The sequence below is a fragment of the Capra hircus genome, chromosome 19 (assembly GCF_001704415.2).
Source record: "Capra hircus breed San Clemente chromosome 19, ASM170441v1, whole genome shotgun sequence".
NCBI classification, from domain to species: Eukaryota; Metazoa; Chordata; class Mammalia; order Artiodactyla; family Bovidae; genus Capra; species Capra hircus.
In genome coordinates this window covers 41,886,605-41,897,545 of record NC_030826.1, presented here as the reverse complement: position 1 = coordinate 41,897,545, position 10,941 = coordinate 41,886,605, and the positions used below count along the sequence as shown (strand labels likewise).

Genomic DNA, 10,941 nt, shown 5'->3' with positions numbered 1-10,941 from the left:
TTTATGATAGGCCACCACCTTGAGGTGCCTTTCCTTCCCCTCTGGGCCCTCCCCTTGGCCTTCTACCTTTGTTCAACTTCCACCTCTGATCCCAGCCCCAAGAAAAGACCACGGACACTGAAGCTGTTGCTCACTACGGTGGTTGTTTACTGGGTCAGGCTAGTTTCTTAGAGCCACGGCTTCTGAATCTCGAGGCGGGTCCTGTTTGAGCCTCAGAGGGAGGCAGTGCCCGGCACTGGCCACGGACACACAGCTGGCCGGAGGGGGTCAGGCAGCAAGTCATGGCAGCGGGATCCAGGTCCGGTGGTAGTGACATTTGCTGGTGCACCTTCTGCGCCACGCGGAAGCCGGTCCCATCCGGGTTGCAGCCCTCCAGTTGTCGCTGGCCAGTCACCACCAGGCATCCGCTGTTCACCTGAACCAACAGCTCCTCGGGGGTGAAGCCATGGGCATACAGTTTCATCTGGAAGCCATCTTCCGGGTGGACGTTGTCCCGCACAGCTGCCACATCCTCCGTGAGCCGCTGCACCGGTAGAGTGGCCACCTGGTTCTGTTCAGTAAAGGCCACGCTGGGACATCGGGAGGCTGACTGGCTCCCGCTAGGGAGACTGCCACCGACCCGCTGCATCCGAGTGAGCAACTGCTGTTGGGCTCGAGGCTCAGAACTTAGCGGCCCGTCGGAGCTGGGGGGCGGGGCCTCGTGGCCCCGCGTCGTTACACAAGCGCTGCGCGCTGCGCTGAGCGCTGCGCTGAGCAGCTCTGAGCAGGGCGCTCCCTTGGCTTCCAGAGAGGTTCGGTTCCGCTGAGTTTGAGGTCAGCTCTGCTCCGGGAGTTGGTGATGGACAGGGAGGCCTGGCGTGCTGCGATTCATGGGGTCGTAAAGAGTCGGACACGACTGAGCGACTGGACTGAACTGAACTGAACTGAACTGAACTGAACTGAACTGAACTGCATGTCCTACCTCCACGGGTCAGGTTGGCAGCTGCTCTGTAGCCTCTTGCTGCTGCTTTTATCCCAGATCCTGCTCCTTTTTTGGTCAGGGCTCTGTCCTACCTCCATCACAGGGCCGGGCGGCCAGGGCTGTGACCCAACAAAAGAGGTTGGCAGCGCTTGAGCCCGACCATGCAGCGGTCACTAGCATGGAGTGAAGATGAGATTGAGCCATGAGACTCTTGCTCTTCTGCGAATCAGGCCTTGGGGCAAGGAGGACTGCCCCCGAACAGAGCCATCAGTGTGACCACGGGGTCATTGGTTCTTGTAATATCCTACAGTTCTCTGACCACATATGAACCTGTACTAGGAGATGCACGCGTCTTTCTGGTTTCCTTCATTCATCCTACCCTCGGCCTATCGCGGCAGGCTCAGAGCTGGGCTCTGGGACCACACAGATGAAGACGTGGGCCCTGACTGGGAGGTGCCCACGGTGTGGGTGTATAGCACGTCCCATGCTCCCTCATCCCCACCTCAGGAGCCTTTTTCCTGACCCTGGCCATTACTCTGACGCTCAGTGCTTTTAATAATAAACCTCTTTTTGTTGAAGTATAAGTTAACACAGAGAAAAGCGCACAAAGCACAACCATGTAACCACTTAACAGGTCAAGAAATAGAACTATTGTTATCTAACCACCACCCTAGTCGCGAAGAGTCGGACACGACTGAGCAACTGAACTGAACTGAGCTAGCTGCAATTCTGTGTCCAGAAACGTGTGGGATAGGGGCGGAGTGAGGGGAGGAGGGAGGTGGGCGTGAAACCACTACACTTCTGGCCCCAGGCCTGGATTTCCACCTTTATGGCTTGAGAGGTGATTCCCCAAACAGAAGCCTGTTTTCTGGGGTGCTTCTCCTTGCCCTCAAAAGGCAGTAATCTTGACTACCTCGGAAGCCTTCTAAAAGGATTACAAGTGAGGAGGAGTCAATCTGGGGTGCTGGCTCGAGCCTCGTTTGGCTGTCCGGGATCGAGGGACAGGACAGAAAAGTCTGGAACCTGGAGGCGACGAAACTAACCGTGAAAGACTACAACTCCCATCATACCCTGGGGCAGCGACGCCTGCGCATTGAATGCCGGTTGCCCATGCGGCCCTAGGGCTGGGAGCGCCGCGCTGCGCCGCGCTCCGCTTCGGGGGAGGCCATGGCGGAACCTTCCCAGGCCTCTACCCCGGCCCCTGCCGCGCAGCCCCGTCCGCTTCAGTCCCCAGCCCCTGCCCCAACTCCGACTCCTACCCTCAGCCCAGCTTCGGCCCCCACTCCGGCTCCCACTCCGGCACCAGCCCCTGCCCCAGCTACAGCCCCAGCCGGGAGCACAGGGACTGGGGGGCCCGGGGTAGGAAGTGGGGGTACCGGGAGCGGGGGTGATCCGGCTCGACCTGGCCTGAGCCAGCAGCAGCGCGCCAGCCAAAGGAAGGCGCAAGTCCGGGGGCTGCCGCGCGCCAAGAAGCTTGAGAAGCTAGGGGTCTTCTCGGCTTGCAAGGTGGGGGCGGGGCCTGGGGGTAATAGGGGGCGGGGCTTGGGGCATCCTAGGGCTTGGGTGGGAATCCGGGCAAAGCTGTGACAGGGGAGCGGCTACTCTTCTCCGGGTTACACGCTTATTGACTGATATTTCTGCTTCCAGGCCAATGAAACCTGCAAGTGTAATGGCTGGAAAAACCCCAAGCCCCCCACTGCACCCCGCATGGATCTGCAGCAGCCAGCGGCGAACCTAAGCGAGCTGTGCCGCAGCTGTGAGCACCCTTTGGGTAAGGCAGATAGTACCCGTGGAACTGGGGTTGGGGAGGTGGAAGTGCTGGGTCCTGCTTGGACAGGACCACACAGTTTCATCTCTGAAAGACAGAAGATGCCTCCTAAGGAGGAATTGGGCTGGGAGTGTGTATGCCCCAAGGAAGCAGAAAGGAAACCTCCCACCAAAAGAGACAAGAGGCCCCCCAGGGCTGACATAGGAGCAGTCAGTCTCATTGCCTGGTCACACTGGTCAGAGGGACTGAGGATGTGTCTTGGCTGGCAATAATGAGGAGGAGGAAGTCCTGTTGATTTTTTTCTGTCAGTGTTTCCCAACGACCACTTATTCTTACAGCTGACCACGTGTCCCACCTGGAGAACGTGTCGGAGGATGAGATTAACCGGCTGCTGGGGATGGTGGTGGACGTGGAGAATCTGTTCATGTCTGTTCATAAGGAGGAGGACACGGACACCAAGCAGGTCTATTTCTACCTCTTCAAGGTGAGCTTCCTTCAAATGAGAGTGTGAGTGGGCAAAAGGGAGGCTGGGAAGCTCTGTGCTCCACTGATCTCTACCCCTCCCTCTTCCTGCAGCTCCTGCGAAAATGCATCCTGCAGATGACCCGGCCTGTGGTGGAGGGGTCCCTGGGCAGCCCCCCATTTGAGAAGCCTAATATTGAGCAGGTGGGATGAGGAAGGTGGTAAGAGGATTGAGGGCATCTTGGAGGAGCGGGGAGCCTGTGTTATCTGCCGCCCCCCGCCTGCCCTGAGAACAGGGGAGAGGTTAGGAGAAAGGAGATTGCTTTGTGCTAATCTCAGGGTGGGTATACTAGGTGGGAAGCGGTATAATCTCTCCTGCTCAAAGTGAGAGTGAAAGCCCGAGAGAGCCCCCTGCCCTCAGGAAGCACCTTACTTTTGGATAAGAAGGCCATGCTAGCTGCTCACACCTCTTCTCCTATTTTTTCCCTTCCCCTCCCCGCCCAGGGCGTGCTAAACTTTGTGCAGTACAAGTTTAGTCACCTGGCTCCCCGGGAGCGGCAGACGATGTTCGAGCTCTCAAAGATGTTCCTGCTCTGCCTTAACTACTGGAAGCTTGAGACACCTGCCCAATTTCGGCAGAGGTCTCAGGCCGAGGATGTGGCTACCTACAAGGTTAATTACACCAGGTAGGTCCAGCCAGGGATAGCATGGGGGGAGGCTTGTAGGCTCAGCCTGAACTTGGTTTCTGCTCTCCCTTACCACCTCCTGCTCTTGCAGATGGCTCTGCTACTGCCACGTGCCCCAGAGCTGTGATAGCCTCCCCCGGTATGAGACCACTCATGTCTTCGGGCGCAGCCTTCTCCGCTCCATCTTCACGGTTACCCGGCGACAGCTGCTAGAGAAGTTCCGAGTAGAGAAGGACAAGCTGGTGCCCGAGAAGAGGACCCTCATCCTCACCCACTTCCCCAAGTAAGGCTCGTTCTGGCCCATCAGGACCTTGCACCACGCTCACATCCTCCCTCTTGTCCCCTTTTTCCAGGAAGGCTTCCTGGATTGGTCCCTCTTCTCCCTCCATGAACCTTCTGGGGTCTGGACCTCTACCTGGGAGGCTTGCCCAAGGCCCAAGTGTAATTCACTAGCTCTTTGCCTGTCTGTATACTGGTGGGATGGCAGGTATATGGCCTGAGTGCTAGTGCTGCCCCTGCCCACCCACCTGGTAGACATGACTGCCTGTTTCCCTTGGGGCATGGACACAGCTCAGAATCCGTCTCACCACAGCATTCCAAGAAACCAGAGCTTAAAACTTGAAGAGAAGCCAGTTTCCACCCCTGTTCTAGTCCTTGTGTAAGATTTTTCTCTGTTTTGCCACACTGTCTTTTCATTTTAAACGGGTTCATAGGTATCCACAGATTTCCAGGTGGTGCAGTGGTGAAGAATCCACCTGCCAGTGCCGGAGATATAAGAGATGGGTTCGATCCCTGGGTCGGGAAGATCCCCTGGAGGGGGGCATGGCAACCCACTCCAGTATTCCTGCCTGGAAAATTCCACCAACAGAGGAGCCTGGCAGGCTACAGTGTATGGGGTTGCACAGAGTCGGACTCGATGGAGCAACACACACACAACCCACATACACACACACACACCACACCACACACATACACACCACACCACACACACATACCCACCCCACACATACCCACCCCACATACACACCATACCAGACACACACCGCATACACACCACACCACACGCACATACCCACCCCACACACACACACCACACCACCCCACACACACCCCCACCCCACACATACACCCCCCACATACACACCACACCACACACACACACCCACACCACACACCCCCCACATCACACACCCCACACACACACACCACACCCCACACACCCCACACATACACACCCCACACCACACACACCCCACACATACACACCCCACATACACACCACACACACCCACACACACCCACATACACACACACGCCCCCACACACATCCCACACCGCACCACAGACACACACCCACCCCCCACACACACGCACCCCACACATACATACCCCACATACACACCACACCCACACACACCACACACACACACCCACCCCACACATAGACACCCCACATACACACCACACCACACACACCCTATACACACACCACACCACATAAACACACACCCCGCACACACACCACACCACACACACCCCCACTCCCACCCCACACATACACACACCACACATACCCCACACCACACACACACACCACACCACACCCACACACCACACCACACCCACATACACCACACACACACACTCTGTCTCTCTCCTGACTGATCCAGACCCTCCTGTGCTCCTCCAGCCACCAGGTGGGAGCAGGAGGTAGCAGGAGAGGGTGGAGTCCCATTTCGATACTGAGGCCCAGGGTGACTGGGTGCCCTGCCTGGTGCGCAGCACAGGATGGCATCATTTCAGGCCTTGTCCCCCTGCACTCCTCACCCTGGCATACTGGGCCTCTGATCTCTTCTGAATCATCCTGTCCTCCTATCTTCAGAGAGGGGCTCCCAGAGCACAGAGGCCATCTTTGTCTCCCAGGTCCCTGGGCGGCCTCCAGTCCCTGTGTCTGGCCCAGGCTGCTCCCTGTCGGAGGACAGAGTTGTGGGACAGATTGTACCCTTCCCCACAGATTCCTGTCCATGCTGGAGGAGGAGATCTATGGGGCAAACTCTCCGATCTGGGAGTCGGGCTTCACCATGCCGCCCTCAGAGGGAACACAACTGGTGCCCCGGCCAGGTACGTGCGCAGCAGGCTGTCTGCTTGGCCTTCCTGGCTGAGCTCAGCACCTCTGGGGGAGGAGGGGCTGCGACTGGTAGCAGGGGGGATGTGCAGGAGGGCTCGACAGGAGTGGGAGAGCCAGGCTATCTTTGCAGGACACACCCTACCTTTGAGTTCCATCCCGATTGTTTCCTCTTTTGCTCTCTCAGCTACAGTCAGCGCTGCAGTTGTTCCCAGTGCCCCCATCTTCAGCCCCACCATGGGTGGGAGCAGCAACAGCTCCTTGAGCCTGGATTCTGGAGGCGCTGAGCCCATGCCAGGTGGGTACTTGACCCCTGACCTCCACCCCTTGTTTCCCCCACCCAACCCTGGCCCGGTCTCTCTTGCTGTGCCTGGGAGACCTTGCCAACCCCCTCAGCAGGCGAGAAGAGGAAGCTCCCAGAGAACCTGACCCTGGAGGACGCCAAGCGGCTCCGTGTGATGGGTGACATCCCCATGGAGCTGGTTAATGAGGTCATGCTCACCATCACCGACCCCGCCGCCATGCTAGGGCCCGAGGTGGGCAGCCCAGCCTCCCAACCCATTGGGCGGGGGCTCACCCCCGGAGACCCTGGCTCATCACTCCCTGCTCTGGTTCCCAGACGAGCCTGCTGTCGGCCAACGCCGCCCGGGATGAGACTGCTCGCCTGGAAGAGCGCCGAGGCATCATTGAGTTCCACGTCATCGGCAACTCGCTCACACCCAAGGCCAATCGGCGGGTGTTGCTGTGGCTGGTGGGGCTACAGAATGTCTTCTCCCACCAGCTGCCGCGAATGCCCAAGGAGTACATTGCCCGCCTCGTCTTCGACCCGTAGGTCCCTGGGAGAGCCCAGGCCACCCCCCACTGCTCCCTGGGCCTCTTCCTCCATCCCTGGGGAATTCTTGCTCCTTAGTTCCCAGCACTGTGTGCAGCTCAGGCCTCCGGGGTGGTGGGTTCCTGAGGAACATTCAGGGGGCGGGTAAGGCCTGTGACCTGAGCTCTCTCCCCTCAGGAAGCACAAGACTCTGGCCTTGATCAAGGACGGGCGGGTCATTGGTGGGATTTGCTTCCGCATGTTTCCCACCCAGGGCTTCACGGAGATCGTCTTCTGTGCTGTCACCTCCAATGAGCAGGTCAAGGTGAGTCTATGCTCGCCCCCAGTGTGGGTGGAGGTCAGGGAGCTCCTGGTCCCAGCTTCATCCCACCCCCTGCTTCCGAGTCTGGACCAGGTCAGAGCAGCACAATGGTGACACAGCTGCCCCCAAGCCTTCTTTTAATGGCCCGACACTTCCTCACATCCCCACAAGGTGGCAGTTGTAATTTGATAACTGAATTAAGAAAACACCTGTCAACACAGGGTGCCCAAGAATCAGTAACACTTGTTTTCCGCTAGTTTTATGGAGATGCAACTGACATGTAGGACTGTGTAAGTTTAGGATGTACAGCCCGACGCTTCGACTTATATACATCATGAAACAACCACAGCGAACATCTATCATCTTATATAGGTACAAAATGAAAGGAGCAGAGAAAAAATGCTTTTTCCTTTGTGATGAGAACTCTCCAGATTTATAGTAACACTTTTAAATGGATCTGTGTTTCCTTCATCACAAGAACATGTACATGCATCGGAGAGTTGATAATTTTTTCAACAATCCCGCTCTGGGTGGTCGTCCCGTCTTCTATCCTGTCTCAACAGGCCGACTAGTAGGGTCCCCGGTTTGTCTTACCTATTTTTTTAAAATGGTGTGGCTACTTTATTTTTTATTTTTATTTTTTGGCTGCACTGTGAGGCTTGCCAGGTCTTAGTTCCCCAACTAGAATCAAACCCACACCCTTGGCAGTGAAAGCAAAGTATCCTAACCACTGGACCACCAGAAGATTCCATGATTGTCCCATTTTCCATAACTCAGATCTGCGTGGTGCCTCCGGTCCTAATGTTTGTGGATGACAGGGTGTCTCTTTGGGGTTCAGATGTCATGATGAGGGGGGCCCTTGTGATCCCCTCTCCCCTTTCCTCCAGTTCTGAGGCCCAGGGACTGGGAACCGTGGCCTGTGGACCACAGCTTCCCGGTTGGGTTTAGATCCAGGCTCTCCCTGCCATGGCTGGTCACCTGACCTGGACATATTTCCTGACATAGCTGAGTTTCAGTTTTTTCTTCTGTAAGATGGAGGTAATGATAGCTGTTTCATGGGTTAACTTGAGGATTGCTCTGTAAAGAACCAAGCGTCGCACCTGGCCTGGAGTAAGCGCTTAGAAACCCAGCATCCTTTGCTTTTCTCCCTATAAGCTCCCCTTCCTCTGCCGGTCGCCTTTCCTCCTACCTGACTCAGATCCCCTGGCTGTCCCCACCTCCTTTCCAGTCGGCTCCCTCCTGTCCCTGCCCTCCTCTCCCCACCCTCCTGAGGCCGCTCTAGCTGTAGGCCTGCCTCCTCCCGCCTGATGAGCTCTGCCCCTCCCCTGCAGGGCTATGGCACTCACCTGATGAACCACCTGAAGGAGTATCACATCAAGCACAGCATTCTCTACTTCCTCACCTACGCCGACGAGTACGCCATCGGCTACTTCAAGAAGCAGGTGACTCTCACCTCTGTTTGCCCACTGACTGGGGTCAGGAGTCATTCTGTCTCGCCCCCGGTGTGGGTGGGCTTCATGTCCCCTGTTCCATCCAGCACCTGTAGGGAAGTCCTTCATGCCTGTCTTTCTCCCTCCTGCTGCTGCCCCAGGGAAGAGGCAGCGGGGAGAGCTGGGAAGTTCTCAGGGTGGGGCACAGGGGTCGGGGGTGAATCAGGAAGGGCTGCCGGCCTGGAAATGTTCCAGGGACAGATTCAAGCTGGAAGAGCCTTGCTGATGGGTTGGTGGTAACTCTCCACTCCCTAGGGCTTCTCCAAGGACATCAAGGTGCCCAAGAGCCGCTACTTGGGCTACATCAAGGACTACGAGGGTGCGACACTGATGGAGTGTGAGCTGAACCCTCGAATCCCCTACACAGAGCTGTCCCACATCATCAAGAAGCAGAAGGAGGTGAGTATGCTCACGTGCGTGTCTCCATGGGGCTCTCCGTGAACATGCGCTTGAGTGAACACGCGCTTGAGTGAACACGTGTGTGGGTATAGAGATGCGTATATACCTGCTGTGCACACATGAAGTGGGGCTGGCCAGGGTCTTGGTTCTTGCGCTGCCTCGAGGGGCAAGTGGGGGAGCCCTCCCTGCCTGCGGCCGGAGAGTCTGGTCGCTGGAGCTGGGTTGGCCTCTCAGACCCTTCCTTCCCTCAGATCATCAAGAAGCTGATTGAGCGCAAACAGGCCCAGATCCGAAAGGTCTATCCCGGGCTCAGCTGCTTCAAGGAGGGTGTGCGCCAGATCCCTGTGGAGAGCGTCCCTGGCATTCGTGAGCAAGGGTCTTGGCACGGGAGGGGTTGTGCTGCTCGGGGTGTGGATAGGCATTCTTAAGGGTGTTCTCCCATTTTGCAGGAGAGACAGGCTGGAAGCCACTGGGGAAGGAGAAAGGGTGAGTGTTGTGTGGAGGGAGTGGACAGTGTGGGGCAAGGGCAGCAGAGGGCCCAGGAGCCTCAGACTCGGCCTCTCTTGCTCCAGGAAGGAGTTGAAGGACCCTGACCAGCTCTACACAACCCTCAAAAACCTGCTGGCCCAGATCAAGGTGGGGAGACCAGGCTCTCTTCTGGGGGTCCCTGTGCCAAAGGCTGTGGCTTTCTGACCAAGGGTGAGGGGGTGGCAGTCCCGAGTTGGGCAGGGGCACAGTGGATCTGGACCCAGCTTGACTGTCCTCTGCAGTCCCACCCCAGTGCCTGGCCTTTCATGGAGCCCGTGAAGAAGTCAGAGGCCCCAGACTACTACGAGGTCATCCGCTTCCCCATTGGTGAGGACCCTTCCTTCTAACCCCTTCCTCCCACGCCTGCCCCAGCTCCGGCCCTCCATGGCCGGGCAGCCTCTCAAAGGTATGCCCTTTCCTCTCTTGCTGCCCAGACCTGAAGACCATGACAGAGAGGCTGCGCAGCCGCTACTATGTGACCCGGAAGCTCTTTGTGGCCGACCTGCAGCGGGTCATTGCCAACTGCCGCGAGTACAACCCCCCGGACAGCGAGTACTGCCGGTGCGCCAGCGCCCTGGAGAAGTTCTTCTACTTCAAGCTCAAGGAGGGCGGGCTCATTGACAAGTAGTCCAGCCTTGGACCTCGGCCTCAACGTGGAATGTCTCCTCCTCCAGTTCTGATCTCATCCCTGGGGTGCCCCTGTGCCCAGGTCCCCCTCTGTCTGAGACACTCCAGCCCGGGACCCTCCAGCCCCTGATCCTGCAGCCCTTTCTGGGCCCTGAGGCATCCCCAAGGCTGCAGCTCTGTCCCACCTTTCATCATGTCTGAGCTTGGGAATGGGTTTCCCTGCTCTGGGAGCCTCTAAGCATGGCTAGTGGCCAGAGGATAAACGCTGCCCCGCCCTGGTGCCCCCCCCCCCCCGCCCCTCTTCCTGATCCGATCCCCACACACACACACACACACACACACACACACACACTCCCCACAAGCGATACAGCTTTGGAATCCTGGGCCTTGCTCAGATCACTGGTTCCTCAAGGGCAGGATCCCCAATTTTAGCTTGAGTAGGGGGCATCAGAGCTTGGAAGCTCAAGCTGGACTGAAGGGGCCATGCCTCACCCGGCACTGCTCTGTTTGTCCCCTAGGGGTAGGGGGCATGGGGACCATTCATTTCCTGGCATTAATCCCTCCAAGGGAACAATAAAGTTTTGGTTTTGTTTTGTCTTGTGTGGTGGTTTCCTCAGTAAAATCCCCTGTTGACCCTGTTCCACCAATATCCCCTGCAAGCTGGGGCTGCCCTTCCCAGCAAGCCTCTGGCCCCTCCCGTTCCTGTCCCCCCACCCCCCGCGCCCCGCCCCCGCCATCTCCCTGCTGGCTGCTCCTGGGGGA

The 10,941-nt window shown here is 57.7% G+C and overlaps 2 protein-coding genes across 3 annotated transcripts; one reads left to right on the top strand and one right to left on the bottom strand.

Annotated features, from left to right (window-relative positions):
- HSPB9 (heat shock protein family B (small) member 9) lies at positions 125-682 on the bottom strand. Its single transcript, XM_005709618.3, has one exon. It carries the CDS (start codon positions 626-628, stop codon positions 155-157), a length of 474 nt encoding a protein of 157 aa, XP_005709675.2. The 5' UTR covers positions 629-682; the 3' UTR covers positions 125-154.
- Positions 2,070-10,775, top strand: KAT2A (lysine acetyltransferase 2A). Of its 2 annotated transcripts, none has more exons than XM_018065108.1 (18): positions 2,070-2,467; positions 2,609-2,732; positions 3,068-3,213; positions 3,306-3,395; positions 3,696-3,877; positions 3,969-4,160; positions 5,892-5,998; positions 6,190-6,300; positions 6,402-6,538; positions 6,622-6,830; positions 7,012-7,138; positions 8,467-8,577; positions 8,881-9,024; positions 9,276-9,390; positions 9,474-9,510; positions 9,597-9,660; positions 9,795-9,879; positions 9,987-10,775. In XM_018065108.1, the coding sequence occupies exons 1-18, from the start codon at positions 2,129-2,131 to the stop codon at positions 10,178-10,180; spliced, it is 2,514 nt and encodes an 837-aa protein (XP_017920597.1). In that variant the 5' UTR covers positions 2,070-2,128; the 3' UTR covers positions 10,181-10,775. The 2 variants fall into 2 exon arrangements, with proteins under 2 accessions (XP_017920597.1, XP_017920596.1); XM_018065107.1 differs by having other exon boundaries at positions 6,399-6,538.